This window comes from Zootoca vivipara, chromosome 11, assembly GCF_963506605.1.
Source record: "Zootoca vivipara chromosome 11, rZooViv1.1, whole genome shotgun sequence".
Taxonomy (NCBI): Eukaryota; Metazoa; Chordata; class Lepidosauria; order Squamata; family Lacertidae; genus Zootoca; species Zootoca vivipara.
In genome coordinates, this window is record NC_083286.1 from 42,297,037 (window position 1) to 42,324,684 (window position 27,648).

General features: G+C 41.2%; 1 protein-coding gene across 4 annotated transcripts in view; it reads left to right on the plus strand.

The window, feature by feature from the left end:
* The window catches only part of ARL15 (ADP ribosylation factor like GTPase 15), a 152,708-nt gene extending 133,305 nt beyond the window's left edge, over window positions 1–19,403 (plus strand). For 2 of the 4 annotated variants that reach the window (XM_035100702.2, XM_060280302.1), the window contains exon 5: window positions 13,931–19,402. In XM_035100702.2, the coding sequence (XP_034956593.1) occupies window positions 13,931–14,083 (153 nt within the window). In that variant the 3' untranslated portion in view covers window positions 14,084–19,402. Of the gene's footprint in view, window positions 1–13,930 lie in introns of all 4 variants that reach the window. The other 2 variants (XM_060280303.1, XM_060280305.1) reach the window with 2 other exon arrangements.
* Window positions 19,404–27,648: the final 8,245 nt, after the last annotated feature.

The window sequence follows — 27,648 nt, forward strand, 5'->3', positions numbered from 1 at the left end:
TGCACGGCAGCAGCTAAGTTAACGTTTGTCTTAGCTTGTCCCCCTGACTAGGATCGTGCTTGAGCAAATTGTTTCTTCTTGGCTACAGATCGTGGTAAAGAAAGAAGGGACCTTAACTACTATCCCAGGTTATCCCAGATAACATGCTAAGCTAAACCTTAGCTTAGCCGCCCTACTAAAAGGACTCCAAATGCCTCATAGCCTTTGGCATTTATTAATGTGTGCATTAATAAATTGCCTTTATAAAACTAGCTGTCATTATGTTGTCTTTTTGAGTAGTGAAATGATTTGTTCCATAAATGCCTATCATCTTTGTCAGTTCTAGTCATGGATTTGTCATTACAGTTTGAAATATTCACATACAGTGAAAACTCATTGTTGCGACTTATTCTCATCCACAATTATATGGTTTTGAGTAGCCTTTGGATTCTTCTAGGATTTCCAAGCACAGGTATAAATGTAAGACATAAAGGAAAATATCTTGATGCCAAGTCTAGTCAAATTCATTTTCATTTGCTATAAATATTGGGCTGTCTGGAGTCATCTTCACTATCATGTAGCTGAACTCCCAGTTTGCTGCACACATTTTAATTTGTCTATTACTAGTCTGCTGCCAGGCAGTAATAAAAATATATTAACTTTCTGATCAAATGTTATGATCTCTCTCATTTTCTTTCTAGGTGGTTTATTGTTCCACATTATTCTTTAATTTGTTCATTGTTAATAGGTTTAAGTATCTTATCACATTGATTTGGTGCCAAACAGAAGCCCCAGCTATCTTCTGAACATCTGTTCAGGCTATTAATAGCCTATACTTTGATTTTTCAGACAGTTGTAAATGTGAAGCAAAGGCATAAACCTGGCTCATTACTTTTCAGTCCTTATTTCTTTTTTATGTTTAATTTTTATTGAGTATAGATTGTACATATTTACAACATAAATCATACCCATCTACCCATACAAATCTTTTTCCACCCATGACTTCCCACCACCTCACTGCGGCTTAATTTTCAGGCCTTATTATTCAGTATGTATGCACCTCTCTTAGCTCTTTTATGTGCAGGTCCTTCTATAAAAAAAGCCTGAAGCTTAGGGAACATTTTTGTTTGAGTGGCTGCAAGTGGGTGGAATTAAACTGATATTGTGGGGACAGGCTTGCAGTATCCGTTATGTGATTTGGGAAAGACATCATAGAGCCTATTTAAATATACTATATTGAGATGCATTTACTGTATGTGTTGTAACTTACCTTAAACCTCCTAAAAATATACAGTGACATCAAACATACAAACAGAATGAATGTGGATTTGTGTCATTTACATCACTGGTCATCACTTGTTACCTTTGCCATCCTCTTTGTCAACTGGACCCCCTTTTCCTTTTCTCCTCCACTATTTAAACCAAGGGTGTAAATACTTTGTGATGGGAACCTGGATCCTGTGTATGCCTTGGAGCACTTTCTTGACTGTTTATACTGTCTGTGCACTCCTGACAACTTTCCAAAGTTCAGAATCACAAGATTCACTTGCTTCCCTTGGAACCTCCATCATAACTGAGACCTTCATAGGAAGCCCTCCTTGTACTCCCACCTGCAGATATTGGCAGGGGCAAGTGGGACCATTTCCATGGTTGCTTGTGGACTGTACAACTTTCCCCCCAAGGAGATTCTCCTGACATCTTGCAATCTATTTGATGTAATTTAGCTAGGCACAGTCGGTGGCTTAAATTCTTTTTGTTTTCCTTCCGACTCTGGTAATACATTACATTTTATGGCTCTGCTCTTCCTTCTGACATGATTTCCTATGGCTGGTGTTAACAATATTGTAATTTGTTGTATTAGTCTTTTACAATGTCTCTTATAGTATCTTCAATTATTTTAAGAAAGCCAGGGTGGTGTAGTGGTTAAGAGCGGTGGACTCGTAATCTGGGGAACCGGGTTTGTGTCTCCGCTCCTCCACATGCAGCTGCTGGGTGACCTTGGGCCAGTCACACTTCTTTGAAGTCTCTCAGCCCCACTCACCTCACAGAGTGTTTGTTGTGGAGGAGGAAGGGAAAGGAGAATGTTAGCCACTTTGAGACTCCTTCGGGTAGTGATAAAGCGGGATATCGAATCCAAACTCTTCTTCTTCTTAAACTGCAATTGAGTGCAATTTGTAGAATGGGGGCATATATAAATATATTTAAGATAAATAATACAAGCAGCCCTAATCACATGGCCTACCAACTTCCCCCTATATAATCTAGTCATCCCTTCCAATTGAAGAAACATTCAGCCTCACACAACTATAATTGCATGAGGTAAGGTAATGGGGCAAGGCACATCTACAGTGAAGCAGCCTCCTGAACATAGGCTTGCAGGTGATAAACACAACCAGCATCTCTTTGGCTGTGGGGTGCAGGGGCTTATGCGGGATGGACAAGTTGACCCACTCACCTGCCTTGCATGGTTGTAGTCACATGAGGCAAAATGCCCAAATTAGGCCAGTGAAGAGCACTTATAAGAAACACACAAATAATCAGAAGCAAGAGCCTGGTACTTGATAGGCAACTTGCTATAGGTAGTTACCAGTCAGACTTTCCTCATGTCCTGCTCCACAGAGGAAAAGAATGTCCCACCATGCAAAGTCAGACTACATAACATGTGAAGTGGCCTCTACCATCTGTATTGTCCACATATTCATGATCCGACTTTCTGTGAACATGCAAGTGCCTTGCTCTCCATATGGTTATCAAAAGAAAAATGTGATGTTTCTACTTTGCTCATTCAGACAGTACTCAGTTATACCAATAGCTGCTCACATGAGCAAATCAGCATTTGAGTAGTGAACTGCACCTCCTCTTCCTGTAAACAAGAAGTCACAGCTAGTGAACTAACTTGCTGTGCTCCCTTATTAAAGGATACCCGTCGAAAAATTTACAGTTGAAATGGGTTACTATATTCTTCAAATGGCTCTTGAGTTCACCTGGCTCTATTGCACAGATTTTCCTTGGCTTCAGACACTGAATCTTCCATTGTATTTCGCCTTTGTAATTTAATCCGCTTCACCTCTGTTTAACCTTACCACAACTTAATCTAGATGCATCCCAATACTAACATATATTAAAATGACTTTGTTGAATCCCTCAACAAGTGTTCACCAGCTGTACTACTAAAATAGATAGGGCAACATCAGTATTGACCATATTACTTCCAAAATGCAGATGCCAAGTTTATTCAAATCTGCTTTGCTTTCATGTTATCTGCATCAAAAATAATTCTGAAAATAATTCAATGAAGATATAGAATTCAGAAAAAATGAAGTTGATAGCTAAGCAAGAGGGCACTGTGCCATCTCATGTATAGTGATAAAGTAGCAAAGGGGAGACCAACTAACACAATTACAGTAGGAAAAATAATTTAACATTTTAGCAGACTGTCTCTTCAGCATGTATTGTGTTAATATTTAAAACTCATTGAATCATGGCACTTTTTGGCAGAAATTAATGATACATCTCTGTTCTGTTAGCATGTGTATATTTGTGTTTCGTCCCCAGCAGTTCTTCCAGGAATGACTTGGCAGCCTCATAGCTACTATGTTAGTGAAGTTAATTGTCACGGCAAAATGATAATATTATGAAGCTAATACTTCCAGGATGTAATGGAGACTTTGCAGTCTCCAATAGAATCAAATGTTACAGACAGTCTGGGTTTTGAGGGTGCATTAATTTTGCCGAGTTGCTTGTCTGCCTTGCATTGACACAAGCTGCAGATAGGATGGCAGATGATCCATGTAAAATAAACCTCCCATTATTCATCTTGGCTAGGATGAACTGAGAAATATTTTCAAACCTCTTTGAAAATGACTGTGATATGGGAATTGCAATTCTTGCCGTGTGTGTTCAAAACATACGCAAGTATTAATTGTCATAACTGTTGAACAGTTTCTGGTTCCTTGCCTCTCCCTCAAATTCATATTCTGTACTGCACATCTTTTGCAATTTTTGGCAATCATATACTGTACATTTGTTTAGTCCTTCCAGCTTGGCTACATCATTTGTGATCAGGGCACTCCTCACAGCCCACTCGTTTCTTGTTATATTTTGTTTTTGTTTTATCCCAGCCTTCAAAACCAGACAAGATGCTTCATGTATTTTCTGATGCTGAAACAAACTTCCACCTTGGGAAATCTGTGTAGCCTCTCATGTAAACATACTACAATATACAAAAAACATACTGCTGTGTTATGACTAATTTATATACTACTTTTTGACCCAAATGCCTCCAATCAAACAATCAAAACATAGCAAAATCGTAATAAAACAGCAAAAAAAAAAAACGCAATTGCACTGAAAACATATTGGGAACATCTGCAAATAAGCTGAAGAAACATCAATCAAACCAGCCCTGTCTCTCAACTAGGATGTACATGTTCTCCTCCCCATCCCTCACTTGGGAAGACGTGTTCTACCAATCGGCTCCAGCTCTGAAGCAGAAACCGCCTCTCTGTCACTGCAGCCAACAGACAAGATATTCACTAATCTTTTCCAAAATGGTTTCTCTTTTACTTTAATTGTATTTAACTGTCTAAGAAGCATATGGTTCTCGTTCAGTGCTTTTGACACAGTTGTTCAATATTTTCTTCTTTCAAGTTCTAGTTTTAGCACTTTGTGAAATTTTTCTTCTCATACAGTGTTTCTACAATAGTTATCATGCTTTCCGCCATCAATAATTCACCCCCCCTTTCCTTTTGTCTGTCTATCAGGGCTCCTCAAGGGTCAGGTTATTTGCTTTTTTATTATCTATCCTTTAGATCGGGGTGGCCCACTGGCCGGATCAGGTCCTCCAAGCCATTTGAAGTGGCTCACCTGGATAGCTCCGTCAGTAAAACATGAGACTCTTGGTCTCAGGGTTGTGGGTTCAAGCCTCACGTTGGGCAAAAGATTCCTGCACTGCAGGGAGTTGGACTAAATGACCCTTGTGGTCCCTCCTAACCCTATAATTCTTTATCCAATCACACATGCACAGGCTTCTGCTGACAGGACTCATTAGGTAAATCCCCACCCATAGATCTCTCATGGTGCTTTTGCATTAGCAAAACACCATTTTATGCTACGATCACGAAGTGGTGAACATCACTTGTGTGAATCAGCCCTCAGTAGCTAAAGGTATTTTTAAGTTAAGTGTTGCCAGTGTTGATGTGCTCAAGAAGGCTTATAGATGTCTGTCCTAGATAGACTTGGCGTCCCAATAGTCAGAGAATTTGCAGCCAAACCTAATTCCGGGCATCTTTTTTGGTAGTGCCAAACCATGGGAAAGCCCAGGCAAAGTTTTCTGATGGAGCCTAAAGCTATGTGAAAATTAACTTACTAATGGAGTACACATTCACAGACAGACAAACCTTTGGGCCCCTGGAAGTGTGGAAATACTAATTATTACCACAATTTGTTTTGCTGGGTGCTGCTTTGTATAAATAAATGTAACAGGGTTATTATGACATTTGCTACAACTGAAGAGATGTTTGGTGTGGTTTACCAGGGAGTTTTAAAAAATACAATAAATAATTAAAACAGTAAGTTTATAACAGCAGAAAAATAACATTGGAAATTAAAGTAGCAAGTCAGCAATCCTTAAAGCCTGGGCAAATGAAAAGGTCTTCATCTGGTGCCAAACAAGAAAATAAAAATAAAAAAGTCACTCGGCACCAGGCAGGTTTCCCTGGAGAGAAAATTCCAGAGCCAGGGCGCCACATAGCAACACAACACCATATAGCACCAGAATGCAACATGGAGCTCATGTACTATGATCCTAACAACTGTATGATTCAAACTCCTTGTTGTGTATCTCTAAAACCGTAAACTTTCTGCAACTTCGTACGGTATGTGCTGTTTTTGTCTCTGTGTTTGTGTGATTCACTGTTGCTTTAAGGCAACAGGTTTCCGCAGTTCCTGACCTGTATAATTGTTGAACAAATCTCTCTCCCCCCTCAATTAATTTAAGCCCAGGCAATTTGCTCTTCTGTCTTACCTATACAGTACCTTGATCAATCGTCATACACTTTTTAAAAGAATATAAATGTACTTACCAGTCGGGATACAAAAAAAAAAGTAAATAGTTTTGTACACTGAACAGAGTTTGGGGCATGAATTTCTTCTCATGCAACAGTACCACTACCTTCCAGTGTTGCATGATAAAACCAAACCAACTAAGACAAACACATACTTTGAATTCTGACCATATAAATCACAGTTCATTATTATAAACTATGATGCTATGGCCTCCTTATTCTGCTTCATCTCCTCTGAGTCTGAAATCCTAAGAACAATACTCTAGGCATATACTGGCATTGGGGAATCACTCTGCAACTGCATTTGGCAATTTGATTTGAATTTTCTATCTTCACTGTGGTGGGCTAGGCACACTCTGAAACAAGGCATTTTTATTACCTCTGTGTAATCCGAAGCTTCATTTCTTGTTGTTCTCCTGACACTTATGCCTGTTTCCTCTTTCAGATTCCAATGTGGCACATTGCCTGTGGTGTGAAAGACAAGATGAAGAGAGATTCATTCCATGAATCTGTCTGCAGCTGGTCTTATTTTAAAAACAAAACAGTGTGGCTGGCACTCTTTGGTGGGTGCTAATCATCCGGTGGCACAACACAGACTAGCCTTTCGGGGTTTGAAATTTGAATCTACTCCAAAGCCTGAACTTTTCCAGTTGGCAGAACAGTTTGCTGTTACATTATCTCCCAGTGCTAGCGTATAAACATTTTTGTAGCGCATATTTATTTATTCTTTACTGATACTCCCATTACCCTCTTTTCAACTTGGCATCTTGCGTTTCCAGGGGGAAATGTCTTATTTTGGAGTACAAATAGAATAATAAAAACAATAATTTCAGTTCAGTTGACTTTCTAAGAATGAAAAGTACTCGTTTTGGAGCTATATGAACTTAAGAGTGAATGTACTCTGAATGAGTGACAGTTTTGCGGCATCACTTCCAGAGGGTCAGTCTTGCTGCTGGTGTCATATAAGGGATTTCTTACAAACAAACCTTAGTTCATAAATCCTACATCAGGAACTAGCGGATAGTCCCCCCCCCCAGGCAATCATCTTTATAAGAATGTTAAATGCACTGTGTGACTCGTTTGCTGTGAAGGATCCTAGAGGTCTCTCTTGAAGGAAGTGGGGGATCATCTCTCTTTTGGGTTATGGAAATATCATATTCTCTCAATCCTAAAACCACAATCTCTCATAGGGAAGATGCAATCTCCCTCCAGCTCAGCTAGCACATCAGTTCTAATTTAGTGATGCTTAGAAAAGGAATGCAAGAAGAGGCCTGCTGGAAGGGGCCAAAGATCCACCTAGTCCCACATCCTGTTCTCACAGTTGTTGTTGTAGTAGTTATTAATTTTATTAAATTTATATACCACCCTTCTTCCGAGGATCACAGGGCAGTTTACAGTATAAAAACATAAAAAATACAGTTTTACAAGACCTCTCCTCTTATTCCATGACTTTTAAGCTTAAATTTGGTGAGATGCTTTATCAAAAACTTTTTTGAAAGTGTAACCACACAGTGTTGACTGGATCACCTCTATCTATATGTTTGTAGGCACTATCAAATAGCCTTAAAGGGTTAAAGAGACAAGACTTACCCTCACAAATGCCATAGTGGTTCTGCTTCAGCCAGACTTATTCTTCTCTATATCTGCTTGGTGATTTGTTGTATAAGTATCATGGATATCTGATAAATTATGTATATGCAACTTAACTAATGGTGATTAAGTTCTGTTTCACAGGCACACTCACACAGGTCATTTTGTTCCTTTTCGTCTTTTTTTTTTTTAAAGAGATGCTTAGAGATAAAGTGCTACCATAGTAGGGCACTTGGGGGTCCCTTGTTATACTCAGAAGCACTGTCGTCCATGATTTTAGCACTGTACAGTGGTACCTCTACTTACGAATGTTTCTACTTACAAATGAAGCTCCGTCTGCCATCTGGGATGCGGTTTAGATAGGATTTTTTCTACTTATGAATTTTTACATAGGATTTTTTCTTCTTAAGAATTTTTTCTCCCAATGCATTCCTATGGGATTCGACTTACCATTTTTTTTCTACTTACAAATGTGTGTTTGGAACGCATTAAATTCGTAAGTAGAGGTACCACTGTATCTTGCTTTTGGTGCTTGACTGTGGCCAGGATTTAAGCTGCAAACTGTCAGCCATGCACAGAAATCACATACACTTTGTCATATTCAATATACTGTACTGTAATAGTATTTACAAGGTGCGCCTACATTTAAAGGATGGGGGGGGTGTTTTCCTCCCAGTTCCTTATCTTATTTTTCAAATACATTGCTGTATATTGTATGTCTTTGTGATGTTTTAGAGAGACACTGTGTGGTGAAGTAACACTAGACCTTACAGCTCTTGACATGGAAATTGCAGCATAATCTACTGGTATTTCGCCTCCTTGGTTCCTGCATGGGACATGGCTATAGTTGATGAGTTTCTCATTCAACTAACCCTCGACCTCATAAAATTGGACCCGTACTTGAAGCCCACCCTTTATAATGCCAGGTTTTTTTCTCATTTTCAGCCCATGCAGTTAACTTATATCCAGTTTAAAAATAGTCTTTTAAAAGAATCAATTTCATGGTGAATGCATCTAGTCAAACAAGCCATTTAAACAAGATATTACTCGTGTGTAGCAGACCATTTTACAAGTACCTGATAGTTTTACAAGCCTGTGCTTCAGACAGGGTAATTGGTTGTCTCTGATATTCGAGTTTGGGACTTAGACTCATTAACTTATTTCAGTGAACAGGATATTTCTCAGTTTTGTTGTATACCAGGTGCCATTCTTAGTGCCACTCATTTTTTTTTAAAAAAAATATATAATACAAATAGGATGCAAGAGTAGAGGCTTAACTTTGGGACACAAATTAGCTAATTAAACGCTTTCACCCTTAAGGCTTTTCACTAGGTGTGAGATATCGCACAATATATCTAATTATGATCTCTGTACTATTTAAGTGAAATAGTCATCGTCTCTTACTCTATATGTGTATTGGTTTGGATCCAAAAACACCTTGCGCAAACAGAAAGGGACTTCTGCAAGGGATCGCTGCCAAATTCTTCTGATTTCCTCCTCCTGCTCCCTGTGTCTCATCCCTCCTCCCATATCAGAGGGTTCCTTGATCTCCAGGAGGTGTTTGAGCAGGTTCAGGGGCTACAGACAGGAAACCCCCATTGCTTGAGAAGAGTTCCACTCATTCTTGTTTGGATCCAACTCGTGTGGTTTTGTGGCTTTAAAAAAATGTACCGCATATAGTAAGATTGCTTTGGGCAAAGGAATTCCAGTATCCATAGCTGCTCGGTCCCAGCTCCTGCCAGCCTAGCAGTTGAAAAGCACGTCAAAGTGCAAGTAGATAAATAGGTACCGCTCCGGCGGGAAGGTAAACGGCGTTTCTGTGCGCTGCTCTGGTTTGCCATAAGTGGCATAGTCATGCTGGCCACATGACCCGGAAGCTGTACACCGGCTCCCTCAGCCAGTAAAGCGAGATGAGCACCGCAACCCCAGAGTCATCTGCGACTGGACCTAACGGTCAGGGGTCCCTTTACCTTTTAACATTATAAAATAGCAACTAGCGAATAGAGCAGGGCAATTTTAGCAACGTTGGCAGAGTTAGTAAAACTGGGGTGGTAGTGTACATGTAGTTAAAATGAGGTGTTTTACACACACACACACACACACACACACACACACACACACACGACAGGAATCAGCTTCCATTGATCTTGCATGTTGATAGCAGTAGCTGTACCTAAAGCACTGACACTAGTGGCGGACTTTGGGCTCTCACATTTCAGCAGCACCCTGTGCAGTACCAACATTAGGCGCACCCTCCCCACCTCTTTCCTTCCATTCTAAGTTGTTGCTGCGGTGCCCCCCTATGGCGGCCTCTCGGCAAACCGGTCGCACTCCTCTAAATCCGCCTCTACTGACACCCCTTGACCAGATAGTTGTTACCACACCTTGATTTGCCGTCTCTAATGATTTCCTTTTATTATTTGCAAAAAAATGACTTCTCCTCTCAGAAGTCTTTATCATTCAGTACTGAAAGGAGGAAGTGAGGCATTCATTAGGGGTTTTTTATTTAGAATATTCAGTTATGCTGACTAACGGGGACATAGTCATATGTGCTAGGTCCTGTGGCTGCAAAACAAGCCCAGATAATCACCCCTCCATCACCGTGCTTGGCAGTTGGTATGAGGTACTTGTGCTCTTATGCTGTGCTTGGTTTTTGCTAAACCTGGTGCTGTGCATTATGGCCAAACATCTCCACTTTGGTCTCATCTGCCCAGAGGATATTGTTCCAGAAGTCTTTATGGTTTGTTCAGATGCAACTTTGCAAACCAAAGCCATGCTGCCATGTTCTTTTTAGAGAGATGAGACTTTCTCCTGGAAACTGTCCCAAACAAACCATAATTGTTCAGCCTTTTTCTAATTGTACTGTCATGAACTTTAACATTTATCACGCTAACCATGTTGCATTTTCTCTGAGCCTTGCATGGTCTGACCTTCCTTGTGAATTTGCTGGGGTGTCCACTCCTTAGAAGATTGGCAGCTGTCTTGAATGTTTTCCACTTTTGAATAATCTTTCTCACTGTAGAATGATGGACTTTACATTGGTTGGTGATAGCCTTAGAACCCTTCCCAGTTTCATGGGCTGCAGCACTTTCTTCTCTAAGAGCCTTGTGTCATCTTTCCTCCTTGGCATTGTGTTAAAACACACCCGAATGCTCTAGACCAGCAAACTGCTAAAACTTTGGCTTTTATAGAGGTGCGCACACTTGCTGATGATCAATTAAGCAAGGGCATGTGATTAGCAGCCCCTGTCTGCTACTTAGTCTCTTAATTCCTATGGCAGCAGTAAGGGTGTACTTAGTTTTTCACACATTATTTCTCCATCTTTATTTCTGTTAAATAAAGTGTTATATGTCATGTGTTGTTCATCTGTGGTTGTATTTACCTAATTTTAAGACCTGCTAAGGAACACATGATTGCTATTATGTCCTGATATGTAAAACCACAGAATTCAAAGAAAGTGCACATTCTTTTCCCCATGACTATACCTCCAATGTAGAGTGAAGCTGGAGAATCTTTTAACTGCTTTATTGGAGACTTATATGTACTACCAATTCTATTTATCACTCTCTCTTTATCTCTCTCTCTCTCTCTATCTCTCTCTCTCTCTCTCGTGTGTGTGTGTGTGTGTACAGGGTAAAAAATGTTCATAAGAGCAGGCAGTGATATTAGTAGAGTTTGGAACATCAAAGACTGCCATGAAATTATTAATTTCCTCTTGTTGCAACAACTACCACGAGTTAGGCTGTCAACATGGGTACTGTTGTCAGATTAATAAAAGCAAAAAATTGGGCTCTGGTTGGTTATTTATGTTACTAAGTAATGAGAATGAATGGTGATTGTCTAAAAGGTTTTCTTTTAGTCATTGCTCTCTGTAAAAGAACAAACAAATTAATATTTAGTATTTTCAAATAATATGTTTTACTAGTTTTACTACCTTGGTAAATACAGGCCCCTGTATGATTAGTGAGGCAAAGAACGCTGCTCTTCCAGGAGGGGTGTGTGTGTGTGTGTGTGTGTCTGCGTGTGCGCTAAGCATTCTTTACATTAGAGGTTTGTGAAAATCTCAGGTTACTCAGCCATTTTTGTCAGCTTAGCACCAGCTGGCTTTGTTATCAAGTGGCTGCGCTAGATCCGTGGTTTGTTATGCTTTGTACAGCTTTTGCTTCCTCTCTGAATATAGCTGTCAGATTGCGTTTGCTGAAACAAGCCACAGTGGTCATTCATTTTGTTTCAGAATACACGGTTAATGTACTATCATCAATGCAAAACCTTCATTTTCAGCTAGCCAAAATCATAGCATGCATTCCTATAATTATACAGTAGTTCAATTCAGCTTGTTAGTAGGGTATGTATGGACAGCAGTATGGAGTTTATTACCTAAGTGGGTTGCATTTTTAATGATATACTATTATACTTTGCCTTAACTATGATGGGTTTTTTTTGAGAGAGAGAGAGAGAGAGAGAGAGAGAGAGAGAGAGAGAGAGAGAGAGAGAGAGAGATCAAAGTCCCATTGTCTAACTGTTGCTAATTTAGCCACAATAAAACTGACGTAGAAGGGATAATTCGTTAAGATATCGTAAGTGTATATAGATAGGAGAAAGGGAGCATATTCTTGTGTACCTCTTCTAACAAAGCATTTTTTCGAGTTGCTTCTAAATTATTATTCCTTAATAACCCAAGGAAGTGGTTTAGATTAGTGTTGTTGTTGCCATTTGCTTAATTAGTGCTCAAATAATGTTTATCATAAAAAAATATAAATTTAAATAAAAGTATTTCTCCTGCCTTTCGAAATGGTAATGTCAAGGATTTCATCTGAAGTATGTCTTCAAGGAAGAATTAAATTCATACTTTAGCTAAGAAAATTCATCTTCTCCATTTTAAATCACTTTAAAAGTAAATAAATATTGCATATAAATTGTATCTTGGTTATATATTACTTTTAGGTATATTATATTTTTATAGATAGATAGGTCTGCCATGGGTCCGGATTTTTCCAGACATTACAGGGATTTCAAATGCAGAATTGACGTCCAGGGGGGATTTTAGGCAAGTCAGTCAAAATTTCATGGTTTTGGGGCATTTTTGTAAAAATAACTTTTGGGGTGTCCTGATTTTTATGTTTTGAAATATGGCAATCCTAAAACATAGTAATATATATATATATATATATATATATATATATATATATATATGTCCTTCCCCCCTCGCATACATTCAGTGCCTTGTACAAATATTTGAGAAATGCTTGCCCAAGGCATTATTCTCCTAAATGGTCTTAATCACTATCCAAAGAGCTTGAAATAATGAAATGGGTTCCTATTGTTTTGAACAAGATGTAAAAAAGATGTTTGGTATCTGCAATTACAAGTGAGGCTAATGAAATCCATTGATATATTGTCTATTGGTCTGAGAATAATAGAATCATAGAATATTGTAGAGTTGGAAGGCACCACAAGGGTCATCTAGTCCAACCCCCTGCAATGTAGGAATCTTTTGACCGAGTGGGGCTCGAACCCACGGCCCTGAGATTAAGAGTCTCATGGTATACTGACTGAGCCACAAGCCGTTCATAATATATTTTGATCATTCACATTCAAACTTTTTAGAAATATAATGAACTCTTTTTATTCATTATATAGTTACAAATACAGATGTTGTCGCTACAGCCATTCATTTTATCTTTAGCTGCTATTTTGTGTAAAATTAAAAGGTGAGCCGGAGGCTTAAAAGTTGCAAGTCCAGAGGAATAATTGAAGGGTCCTTTTCAGCTTTTACTTATGATGCTATGACGATCATCCACACGAAATATCTGATTACATATGATCAATACCTCCAATGATGTTGTCTAGGACATGGGTGCACTGCAAGTTACCACAATAAATATATTTTCTCTGGTTCAATATATTTTCGATAAATATAGTTCTCTTGTTGATGAATATTTTGCATTTTGCAACAACAGTACTGCAGGTTAGAAGTTAAGTTCTAATTCTGAAGATGGAACAATGTGTTTCATAATCAGGGGTGGCCTGTATCATAAATGAAATCTAATTCTTTGAAAGATCTTCCTGTGCTTCTAAATGTATTGTTAGAATGGTGGTTTCCAAGCAGATCATTCGCTCCCAAGAAAAACACCAGCATGTCACTGCATATAACCTATTTCAAGAACAGCTGTAAAGTAATTCTAAAAACGAGCATTCAGGATTATTCCAACACCCTCTGTCTTGAAAAGAAAAGTAAGCCAAAAAGTATATACAACAACTGATTATTTTTTTTGTATTGCTTTTTTAAAAAATAGATCAAAAAGTATTTGGAACTTGAACCACTTGCACGAGGAAAACGCTGGATACTTAAGCCCTGCTCCTTGGATGATATGGAAGCAGTAAAAGACAGCTTCAGCCTGCTGATAAATTTACTAGAAGACAGAGATCTTGAGCCTTCAAGAATGTGAAGAAAACTCAGATGGTTCTCAGACAGCGTTGTTCCTGTTTGTCTCACCTTCAGCTGAATTATGGTTTGGTATACAGAAGACTGTGCTAGAGCTTGCAATAAATATATTTTTGCATTTAGCCTGGAAAGCCTGTTTATAAGTTCTGTGAATCAGGTTTGTGATTCTTTTCAGTAATGTTGTCTATGCTGAAATGGAGAGAACCTTTAGATTACCAACAATTCTGTCTACTGTATGCCATTTTTATACATTGTTTTTAGAAGAACCTTAATGCGGAATTTTGCTGCATAAACAAAATTTAAAAGAATCTGTAACTGGATACTAAGATCTAGTGATGTTCCTGAAAAGAAAATGCGTTTTGCAGATCTCTGGCCATTACCTGTGTTATTATGCGGGATGAGCACACAAGCTATCTGGAAATTATAGTTGCTGAGAACCACAGCAGATTCTGAAGCCAAGGAACACATTTTTAATGCAAAGACTAGTCAGAAGCCTTATTGAATGCAAACACCTACCTTTTAACATTTACAGTTTTAATTCTTTTTAGAGGCAAACCATTGATTTAGCAGAAGGTGAGGCAATGACAATAGGCATATCAGTATTTTGTTATCCATCAATTTGGAAGCATCTCAAGTGCTCAAAAAAATAGCCTTTGTAAATTGTAGGTGTCAGTTAAGCTGATGATTGTGTAAAATTGTGGTGAAATCGGGGCTAACTTCTAGTACAGATAACGGAGCATGAACCATAAGCAGGTTTAAAATAATCACTGGATGTATTCTATATAACTAGTATTATGCTAGAAGTCCTAGAGGCCATGGAATTATTATTATTATTATTATTTTTAAAAGTCAGTGTCTTGGAACTATACTCAGAAGTCTGTGTTTCTTAAATACCCCTATTTTCAGGGGACCCAAGCTGTTCCAGACTGAACGTTGGTAGAAAGCTTTTCACCCAGAGCATAGTATGTTTTCATTGTTGTTTTTGTTATATGTGACAGCACTCCAATTAGTTCTAGGAATGTATACCTTTCTCTCCCCAGGTTTACCTGGTCTTGAAGCCCACGGACTGCTTCAGAGCTCAATACTGCCTTGGTTGTAGCAGTCAGTGGTGCAGCACTATGAAACTGGGCTCTCGGCAGTGGCAATGCTTGTGCGTACCAGGATGGGGGAAGCAGGCGTGTAGCAAGGGAGGGCCGGGTCGCCCCTAGCTCCATACAAGCTCCACTCGCGCAGGAGCAGCGCCCCTGGCCCGCCCCTCGCCTCCTCCGCCCGAGCAGGAAGAAAAAGAGCGCGCTATGGAGCGGGTTGCCGGGCGCCGGCACCGGCAAACCGCTCTGTAGTGTGCTCTGCTTCAAAGCGTGCTGCCCACCCGGACGGACTGCCCACCGTTCGCCACTGGGGGGAAGGACAAAGCATCAGCCAGTTTGAACAGTGCAGGTGCACAGTGGAGGCACCAGTGGAGGGACCACTGTGTCCTCACTGCCACCATGCCTCACCCACATTCCATCCCAGTAGGTGTGTTCATATGTGTTGAAAGCCACCCAGAGTGGCTGGCACAACCCAGCCAGATGGGCAGGGTATAAATAATAAAATTATTTTTATTATAATCAGTAAGTGGCAGTGGCACCATTGTCAAGAGGCTGTCCACCCCACCAACCACTCCTGCATAATACAGCAGTGGATAACTTTTCATAAGATGTGTTTGGAATGTTGAATATTATATTCCTCTACCAAGTACGGAGTGGAATAGATCTTGGTAAAATATTGCAGCATTGGTGGTTTTGTAGCATTTGGGCATCTTTCTGTATTTTTAGCTTTGCTTTGTTTTAATTTCCAAAGTTTAAATGCAGAATATCTTCCACTTGTAATTTTTGTATAATTTACTCTAAGATACTGTTGAAAAGTGAAGGGTATCAAACAATTTCTCGATATATGATGCACTTTGATCTGTTAACCTATGTTTTTGTTTTGTTTTTTAATAAACACCAATGGATTTTTTTTTGGTAACATCTGTTATAACCTGTGAGTTGCTTGTGAAGAATGCCACATGGTACATCCTTTAGTAGTCGGGTGACTGCTAAATAGGATTTGGAGCAAAGTGGAGAAAGAGAGCTGAGAGCGATCAGAGGGCCAGAAATTCTGACAACTAAAGGTATGTATTTTGCCATCATATTGTACCCATTTCCAACCTGAAATGCACCTTTTATAGAGACTGGAGTTTCAAATATTTTAAAAAGAGTTATGAATCATCTCCGATCAATAGCTGCCTAATTTATTTGAAAGAAATCAGCGGCGTATCCTTGCATTGACACAGGTGGTTCCTGATATGTTATTTTTGACACAGTTGAGGCTCATGTGTGCATTTTAAAATGTGCAAATAAGAGGGGATATGCAGACAAAGAGGGAACAATATTCTTACTTGCTTTTTACCCCTCAATATTCTCACTCACTTTTTACCCCATAACTCTTAGTTCAAAGGAGTGTCTTCACCAATAGATGTGCCTCAAACTGTTAAAAGGGGTTTGCCTTCTAGTTTTACGAGGACCATCCACTACTATTAAGGGCTTCAAAACTATGACGAAAGAGGATCTGAACTAGCAAAACAGAAAATAAAGCTTTAGCCGCATTGTAGTGTAAATATAGACTAGGGTTGGAATCCTATGCTCACGCACTTGAAAGCCCCATTGAAACCACTGGGAGTTTCTTAGGGTTAAAATGCATAAGGATGGGTTGCAGAACCTTTATGACAATACCTAATGACAGGGCCAGCCCCAGACATTTTGGCACCTGAAGCAAACCATAAAATGGCACCGCTCCCAGGCAAGGGATGAGTGAAGATCTACATCGGGAACAAGGGAGGAAATCAAGGTCTACATTGGGATCTGCGGCCCCTGTGGATTCTGCCACCTGACTTGCCTCATCTTGCCTCATGGGTGGGCTGCCCCTGCCTAGTACACAGGAAAGTATCACTTATCAAACATTTCTGATGAAAATTCTTAGATAACTCCATACTTGCATTTCACACTGCAGGGTGAAACAATACCTCATATCTGCTAAAGGACGGCAGAGAAGCCCTTTCCTTTTCATTGTTCTTTGGTGGTTCTATGTGGCAGCTGAATTTAAACATCAGTAGAACTTTGATGCGTTTAAACACTTCATTAAAAGAACACAGTTCATGAACTAATGCCATGTTTCTATCTAAACTGATCTTGAATGTGCATTAATCTACAAACAGCAACACAGTTCTTTGTGCACTTCATCGGCTTTCATCATACAGATGAAATGAATCCCATTCCTAAGAATCTGTGGGAATTCATTTAAAAATGAACACTCTCTCTCTTCTTCTTTTATTTACGAAAGATGTTGTGGTGTAAGATCCTTATAGACATCTGTCACGTTGATGTATGTTTGTGCATGAGTGTGTATGCGCGCCTGCACTGGGTTTTTTCCTCAGACCTATGGCTGTCTATACTAGTTTGACAGTAAGAATATAAACATGATCAATCTGTATCCAAGAGGAGCTGTTTTGACAGGCTTTTGACAGACATCAAATGCTTTACAACTGTCAGTGACTCCTTTTGTCTATCAGTTCTGAGATTCTCATTGTGTTGTTTCCATGTTTATATCCTGTGCTAATATTTCTGGAAGTGCTAGCCTTTTTGAACATCTTTAACGTGTTCAGTATTCTTTATCCTCCTCTGTATAACGTGTCATGTGTCTCAGCTTACATATGCAAATACTGTAAAAGAGGAATACGTGTCGTAATATTGAACGTCTTGCATTTCATAAGTTATAGGTGTTAACAGATTTTTGTACTTAACAGAGTTGCTTTTTATAATGGCAAATAATTTATATTACCCAGGTTTGTATATTAGTTAAAAGCAATGGTTGACACAGCTAACCCACCATATATCTGATTTTATACTAAAAGTACAGCATTGATACTTACCACATTCATGCAGGCAACTTTGATGCAGAGAGAACTGTTTGTGATTTTATAACTTACGCTAACCAAAATGGAAATAAATGCTAACCAAAATGGAAATAAATGCTCTGTAGAACACATTAATATGAATGTTTCCATCAATATTAACATTTAGAAGTGTGTTTTGTTTGTAAAAAGTTCATTGACCTTGTAAGTTCAGGGCTGTTTCCTGCAGAAGCCCTGTTGAAATGCACAAGAGCCCAGCCACTCATTTTATTGTAGATGATATAGTGAGATTGCAGTACAGGCAACTCCCTGTTTAAGAAGGGGGTGGCATTCCTGGCCCCCACATGCATTGGCGGAATGCACATACTGTAAGTCCATGCAAACCCATTATGCCCCCTTTCCGAGCCACTTCCATGTCCATGGCAATGTGTGCACATTCGTGTGTCAATGAGACACACGTAAAATGGTCACTGCCGGTAGTTATTTACACTGTAATTATCTCAATAAAAGTAGTTTTGAAGTTTAATCCATTTCCTTCAATGACAAAAAGTTTACTCATGTAAAAAATCTGTACGAAGAACATTTATGCTGGAGTAATAGTTCCAGTAGATCTTGCAAAAAAAATATAAGACAACCAAGCAGGAATCTGATCTTTAGCTGAGGAGCTTTCCTGAAAATTCAATGTGGATTCTGAATTTTGACATGCATAAAATCTGTCAATTTCAGTTTCTCAAAGTTTCTCATTTTTCCCCATCACCGTTCTTCCCATTTTCACATTATGATTGCTTTTTAAATGTCCGCATGAAACTGCCTACATATTTTTATGTGCATTTCATCTACTATACACAGTTTTGTATGTAATCTTGCCTAGTGTCATGCACACTAATATAAGCATTATTTTGGTATTGCAAAATGTGCAGAAAAGCGAAGCTTTAAATGATTTCTTTTTTCTGTGTATTCATTTGGGAAATGCAAATGAAGTAGGTTCACATTAAAATGCAAACAGAGTAGATGTTCTGTATGACCCTGAGGAGGCCGCTAACATCAGATTCACATCTATAATACGGGGAGGGAGAATCTATTAGATAACCCACCTCAACAGTTAGTGTTTCCTTTATAATATAGTACTACCTTGTATCTTACAATATATCAGTAAAATTTTGTGTACATACCGTGTTTCTCCTAAAATAAGACACGTCTTATATTTATTTTTCCTATAAAAAAAACACATCGCGGCTTATTTTCGGGGGATGTCTTATTTTTTATTAAGCATGGTACAGCATTGTTACCGGTAAGTATGGTACGGGGCTTTCTTGCGCCGCCCGCTGAGCCCACTGCTGGGTCCCTGGGCTTGACGCGGTGCGGCGCGACTGGGGCTGCTGCCGGCTCCTGCGGCTTCGCGCGCCGCCCGCTGAGCCCACTGCTGGGTCCCTGGGCTTGACGCGGTGTGGCGCGACTGGGGCTGCTGCCGGCTCCTGCCGGCTGCTGCGGCTTCGCGCGCCGCCCGCTGAGCCCACTGCTGGGGCCCTGGGCTTGACGCGGTGCAGCGCGGCGCGACTGGGGCTGCTGCCGGCTGCTGCGGCTTCGCGCGCCGCCCGCTGAGCCCACTGCTGGGTCCCTGGGCTTGACGCGGTGCTGCGCGGCGCGACTGGGGCTGCTGCCGGCTCCTGCCGGCTGTTGCGGCTTCGCGCGCCGCCCGCTGAGCCCACTGCTGGGTCCCTGGGCTTGACGCGGTGCGGCGCGGCGCGGCTGCTGCCGGCTCCTGCCGGCTGCTGCGGCTTCACGCGCCGCCCGCTGAGCCCACTGCTGGGTCCCTGGGTTTGACGCGGTGCGGCGCGGCGCGGCTGGGGCTGCTGCCGGCTCCTGCCGGCTGCTGCGGCTTCGCGCGCCGCCCGCTGAGCCCACTGCTGGGTCCCTGGGCTTGACGCGGTGCGGCGCGGCGCGGCTGGGTCTGCTGCCGGCTCCTGCCGGCTGCTGCGGCTTCGCGCACCGCCCGCTGCCGGGTCCTGGGGCCCGTTCAGCCGGAGCTCGGTGCGTCGCTGTGCTGGGGCTCCCACTGGGCTGGGGCGCGGCGCGGCGCGCGCTGCTGCGTTTGCCGGCTCCTGCTGGGTCTGGTAGGTACCCCCAAGACGTCTTATTTTCGGGGGATGTCTTATATTTTTTTGCTTGTAAAAGATCGTGCCATGGCTTATTTTAGAGGCACGTCTTATTTTAGGAGAAACACGGTATATAGGTCCACTGCTTTCCCGGCAGTGTCTCCTGGGTGTCAAGGGGCATTTTTTTTTTTTGCCTTTCATGTTTTATGTGCATTGCTGCCTTCACACAACAGCTGGTATACCCCCCACCCCACCCCACACACACCTCAAGTTGAATGCATATACCTAGTTCATATAAATCACTCCTTAAAAGAAATATCAGTTAAAAATAGACAATATCAGCTGTTAGGGTTGCCATACTCAATAGAGGACAGGACTTCCGTGCCTTTAATTGCCCTGCTCTCTTTTGAGTCTGGAATCCTTAAAGAGAAACCAGCAGACCCTTTGTTTAATTTCCAAGCAAAGGGTCTGCTGGTTTCTCTCTAAGGTTTCCAGACTCAAAAGAGAGCAGGGCAATTAAAGGCACAGGAGCCCTGTCCTCTATTGAGTCTGGCAACCCTAGTCAGGGAGTGTCTATTCAATATTGGCTGGACGAGACACCTGGATTTGGGCAACCTGTAAGCCAGTGGAACCCTCCAGTGGAGAGAGGCTGCTTTCAGGGTATCTGTGCCCCTCAGAAATAGGTGTGAAAGTCCGCAGTCCACATATCCAAATTCCTCCAGAGCATCCAAGCTGAGGTCCATCATGAAGTTGAGCAGACACAGCACTTCAGATCTGCTTCCCTTTAATGCCTTGCATGCTGATTGCAGCATCTGCGCTTAATGAGGCAGGTGACCCTCACCTGTTCCAAGCCTCCTCCAGCTGAGGAATCACACACTTCCTCCCAGAGCTAGCAAGCCCCACCTAGCCAGCTAGTGAGCTGGGCTATGGGCCCTTGCCTGCCTCAGCCTCCTGCTGCTCCCCACCCACTACCCACTACACCCCAGAGCCTGCCGTGTTCAGGAAACGGGGTCCTCTCTGGGTCTGGTGATTGGTCCTGCTGCTCTGGTTCCTGTGCACTGACCCCCATCTCCTCCATCACCCTGTGAGTACTTCCTACACCAACCTCTCCTTCCCCATCCCCAGTTTGCCCCAGTCTGTCCCAGTCCTGGCTGCACCGCTCACCAGAATCTTCCCCCTCCTCCCTGTAGTCCTTCCAGTTCATGAGACAGTGTTTTGATAGTGGTAGGCAGCTCAGTTTCATCCCAACAATTAATCGGGGTAACATTTCTGATAAGGTATTAAAGTTTTCCTTTTTAAAAAAAATAATAATAATCTCTACTTCTCCCCATTGTTTTGAGATATTTGTTGTTGCTTAATTATGTTGCTTAAAATGTGTAGATAATAATAATTAGCAGCAATAGTATTGCTTAGTGTTTAATGTGGGATTGTCACCACTCCCACTCCATTGTGTTTTTTAAAACGGATTTTTGTTGGTATATGTAAATCTCCTGCAGATTTCTGTTGAAATATAAAGTGGTACACAAGATAAATGAATAATGTAATTAATTAGCGTGTGGTCCTATGCATGTCTTTCAAAAGTAATTCCTGTTGAGTTCAGTAAGACTTACAAATAAGTATGAATAGAACTGCAGCTTTAATTTATCAAATAAAGTTAAACATTGGCAGATGTAATTTTAAAAGTCGTTTTGAATTTAAGAAGGCACAGGCTGTGAACTATTAAGCCTTTAGTTCTCATTGACTTTTCATTAGCCTCTCTTCATCAGTGGAATCCTAACAGCTAAAAGTTTGCCTGTCGAATTTGCACCGTGCAAATGTGTTCACTTACTTGCTGCTCTACCTTTAAAGTAATGAGCATGACCTTTGTGTGACAGTAAATAAGGTAACATACAGCTGCTAAAATAATGACATACATTAATGGTATAAGGAATGTTTACCCTGCATTCCTCTCTATTAGTGTCCACAATTAACCTGCTCCACAGCTGAGAAAATAATTCTAGCCAGCAGTGATAAATTGACAACACTTCTCCCCATGGAAGTGGCAACAATATTTATAGAAGTTACTACAAACAAATGCATATCAAGATATAGTACCGTTTCACTAATTTTAGTCCTTGGGATGTGCCAAAGATACAATATGTATATGCTATTATAGTTAAATATAACTCAATTCCTCCCTTGCTTTTATTATTAAAACAAGGTTCACTTGCTGAGTATTTTCGCCTCTTTACTTTCATTATGTGTGTTTTTCGTCCTGAAGCATCCGAGTGCCTAAATGGGGCTAGGGTAGAGCGAAGAATAATCCCAAGTCTCCTGGCTCCCAGGCATCAGCCAAAACCACAAGATTATTCCTCCTTCCTTGCAGCATATTCTGTGCACCTGGAGATGTGAAAGTACCCTTGCCAACCCTCTTGTTTTGCATGATGAGGATCTGAATTCACACACAGTTTAGAATAGGCCTGAGGTTTTGGTTCAGGCCCATCTCCAGTGAAAAGTGACAGGACCATGGGAGCCTAGTCTAACAGATTGTAAATAAGCTCCCTCTGTTCACTTAATACTTGATCTAACCTCACAAATGTCATGTGATCCTTTTGGTATGTTGATGCATTATTGTTGAGTTTTTTTGACCTGGCCATTAGAAGAATCACGTACTGTGGTTTGAAAACCAAGAATTCCTGTCTGTTTTCACTTCTTTTATAATGAGGTAAAAGAAATATCTAGCAGGGACTGTCTTGGGATGCAGCCGGGCTGCTAATAGTATGCTATGTAGTTGCCATCTGGATTTTCTGAATCCTGATTGGTTGGTTGTCAGCAACAAAAAAGATTCAACAGCCTCTACATTTGTAATTAAGCTTGAACTGATATTAAGTCAGACGAACTTGACAATGTGTAGCTTATATGTAAATTAATTATGTGATTAAATTGCTGCATATCGTAGCAAAGCTCATCTATAAAATACATTAAGTGCTGTCCACAAACCCCAAAGTTCATGGCTCTTTTGTGATTGGTAGAAACAGAAGATATTGTCATAAATTGAATTGGTGGTGGTGGGGAACAATGACATTTCACACTGCCTGTTTGACAGTAATAGAAAAGTGATACGATCACGGGGATGTCTACTTGCCAACTGCAATTATTAAAGCTCATCTGAAGCAAACCATGGGAAGGGCCATAGCTCGGTAGTGCAGCATCTGCATTGCATGGAGAAGGGCCCAGGTTCTGATCCCAGCATATCGAGGTTGGGCTGGGAATGTCCCTAGTCTGAAACCCTGGGCAGCTGCTGCCTCTCAATGCCTGTACTGCTAAGCTAGATGGGCCAGTAGTCTAACCTGGTATAAGAGAGCTTTCCTATGTTGATTGGTTGGTTGGCATCCATCTGTCTCGGGAGACAATGGATGAGTGCACTTTTGAGAGTGAGGTCAAACCGCTGGCAGGTTGCAGCGCCTGCTGTGGATGTAGAGACCAATGCAGGGGAGACATGCTTTGGGGCAGAGGAAGGTGCCCAGTTGTGCTTCTGCAGAAGCACCGAGGTGTTTGTTCTTGCATAAAGGTGACAGCTTATAAAGTTGCCTTCATTAAACCAAAACCAACGGCAAGTGGGAAGACAGAGTGGTTAAACAGTTGGACTAGGACTGGGGAGACCCAGATTCAGATCCCCCCCTCACTGGATGACCGTGAGGCAATCCCTATCTCCCTTTTTTCATAAGGTTGCTGTGAGGATAAAAGAACCATGTATGTTGCCACAAGTTCCCTGGAGAAATGACAGATTATAAACATAATAAAATAAATACTTTTGGAAGGCCATAAATTCTAGCCTCGCACACACTGAACATAGTCGCTAGCACAAAATAATACATGAAGGGAGCTTACTCAACTTGGGTAATGTCTTCTGGGAAGCCAATGTTTAAAAAGGAGTTTATGACTTTATAGTGCTGGGACAAGTAACATTGACAAAGGCTGAAGCTGACAACAAGAAACCTAGTTTCCTTGATGTTGTTTGATACTGTCTGTCTTGTTTTATTATGTCTACTATATGCTGCTTTGCTTTTGAATATTTTATTGGGATGGTGTGATATAAATCTTAGTGATAAATAATAATAAACATAACTCTACAGAAACCATTCTCAGCTCCAGTGCAGCACTAAATGAGAACTTTGCTCCTACACCATACTATGCTCTCCTCCTTTCAGTATCCTGCTAGGCGCAAGGTTGCCAGCTTGGATGGTTTTAAAAGAGGATTGAACAAATATGAGCTACGATGGTTCTGGTCTACTTACTCTGCATGATGTTTCTGCATACCAGTTGCTGGCAACTGCAATTGGGAAGAGTTGTTGCACTCTGTCTAGCCACTGCGAAGGCAGGCTACTGGGCTAGATAGACCTTTGATCAGAACCAACAGGGCTTTGTGTGTGTTTGTGACGGTAGGGACAAGCCCCAAACCTGAGTTAGCAGTTCGAAAGCACATCAAGTGCAAGTAGATAAATAGGGACCGCTCTGGTGGGAAGGTAAACGGCGTTTCTGTGCGCTGCTCTGGTTCACCAGAAGCGGCTTAGTCATGCTGGCCACATGACCCGGAAGCTGTCTGCAGACAAACGCCGGCCCCCTTGGCCTATAGAGCGAGATGAGTGCCGCAACCCCAGAGTCGTCCACAACTGGACCCAACGGTCAGGGGTACCTTTACCTTTTACACATGCAATATTTTTTCTACAGCAGCCTTCACTAAACTGGTGTCCTCTGGAAGTGTTTTGGACAATAGCAGCTGTGCTGACTGGGGGATCTGGGGAGCACCAAATTGGAAAAGGCTGCAGAAAGGAATATATGCTATACTAGGCATAGGCAAACTTGGCCCTCCAGATGTTTTGGGACTACAACTCCCATCACCCCTAGCTAACAGGACCAGTGGTCAGGGGTGATGGGCATTGTAGTCCTGAAACATCTGGAGGGCCGTGTTTGCCTATGCCTGTGCTACACCATGCTAAGCCTCAATGTGGTTCGGAAGCGGCAGCCAGTGCAAGATACAGCTACCAAGGAGCTTAAGTGGGATGCTCAGCCTTTCACTTTGGACTAAAAGGATGAAAATGAAACCAAAAATACATTTTAAAAAATCAAAATGTTTATCATCTTATAGATTATGCTTGTTAAAAGTGGTGCCAAGGGCACCTGTCATTAAGTGAGCATTGTGGGGTGTGCGGCACAACACACAGTGTCTGCTGTGGGGGCATGGCATAGTACCAAATTAGAGAAAGCTGGAAGATCTGCACTGGCTGCCTTTTGGGTAATGAGCCAAGTTCAGGGTTTTGTTGTTTACATTTGCAACCTAAACAACATGGGACCAGGAGATCTAGCAAACTGCCTCCTCTAGTACATACCAAGCTAATCTTTTCAGATATTCTGATGAGACCTTGTTGGTTGTTCCAAAACCAACAAATTGTTCTTAGAGCAGGATTCAACTAAGTTGTTGCATGCACAGAATGAGGTCTTCTCACACAATGGGACTTTCCCTTCCCATCTCTCTGTCCCCTAAATCAGCTAAGAGATTGGATGAACACCCAGAAAATGTTTATGGAGCAACTGGGCGAGGAAAGGGAGGCATGCATACCCCACTTAGTGCTATGTTCAACTCCACCCTCAGTGATGCCATGGAAGTGGGACTTCCTGGTGATAACACGCTCCCTCTGGAATGCCCTGTAATACATGAGGCAGAGGGAGTGATGACTTAGGGTCACCCAGGCTTTGGGGCAAAGGGGGCTGCCTTCATTTTAATTTTATTTTATTTGTTACATATGCTGTTTCCGTTTCATTTATGAGATACGTCTCACTTTTATCTAGTTTTTGGTAATTTTAATCTACAAAAATGCAAACGCAACATGCTGGCTAATAACTGTTAGTGAATAATAATAATAATAATAATAATAATAATAATAATAATAATAATTTATCATTTGTACCCCGCCCATCCGGCTGAGTCTCCCCAGCCACTCTGGGCGGCCCACAATCAAGTGTTAAAAACAATACAGCATTAAATATTAAAAGCTTCCCTAAACAGGGCTGCCTTCAGATGTCTTTTAAAAATAGGATAGCTGCTTATTTCCTTGACATCTGATGGAAGGGCGTTCCACAGGGCGGGTGCCAATACCGAGAAGGCCCTCTGTCTGGTTCACTTTAACCTCACTTCTCACAATGAGGGAACCGCCAGAAGGCCCTCGGCGCTGTATCTCAGTGTCTGGGCTGAATGATGGGGGTGGAGACGCTCCTTCATACACACACACACACACACACACACACACACACACACACACACACACATATATATATATATATATATATATATATATATATATATATATATATATATACAGTGGTACCTCAACATCCGAATGCCTCGACTTCTGAAGGTTTCGACTTACGAAGAGCGACGCAGAACGGATCGCCTTCGTAAGTCGAGGTACCACTGTGTGTGTGTGTATAATCGGTTATGATGTCATTCAAAATATACAAATAAGCCACTTCAAAATGATGTATGTATCATACAACACATCTCATAAAATATACAACTAACTACAAGTTGTTACCTGTATCAGTCAAACAAAGAATTAAAAAAATCAATGAATAGCGAGGAACGCCAAGCTGTCTTTCAAAGGAAGACGTCTCTCCGAAGTTTCAAAAGGACAGTACTGTATATCCAGAATAGTTCAACTGTTTCGGAATAAAGTCTTCATCAGCTGGAAATTTTTGTACATTGTTACATTTTGTAACACGGGGCAAAGCTCTTTGGCAGGATTTTGTTTCTGTGTTAAAGAAACCCACCTGGCTTGTTAAACCAACCGGCGTTTGTTTTGCACTAGGATCCCTGGTTTGAGTGTAACGCTAAGCCAGGGTTCTTTAAAAGTAAAACTAAACTCTGCCAAAGCCGTGCAGGAGACGGACTGTGTGAGTCTGATGGTCATTTGGGCTCAGGCTCAGGGGTCATATGGGCTCATCCACATATTGCTAAAACCATGGTTTTGTGTTACATGTCAGCCTTTTCAGTGTTTCGCGTCTGCTCCCGCCCCTGGAGTAGTCCCAAGTCTGCTTCAATGAGTTAAACTTGCATTTCTTCTGTAGCAATCGCTGCAATAGGCTTCATGTCCATTTTGGTTTACATCAGTTCTGGTCTGCAAATCAGATGACCTTGACTCTTTGATTAAAGAATATGAAGATTAACAGTTGGGTTTCCTTAACCTCTCGTTTTCATGCTGCCTGAAAAGCTGCATCTCTAGAGAATCTCTTTAAAAAAATTGGTTAAAGGCGTGGAAAGAAATCAAAGTTGTAGTGATGTTGCATATAACTTAAGATTGCTTTGGGCTTTCTCTTACCCTGAAAGGAATCCTATATCCCCACAGTATTATCCCTTCTAGTTGCTATTTTACATAATATGTTTGGTTTAGTGCCAGTTGCACTGGTCGAGTTTGCAATTTCATCCCAGAGGAAAGGGGAAGTAATGTGAGCAGAAGAATATTGCCAGCACACTTAATCTATTGACATTTATTCTTAAGGACATAT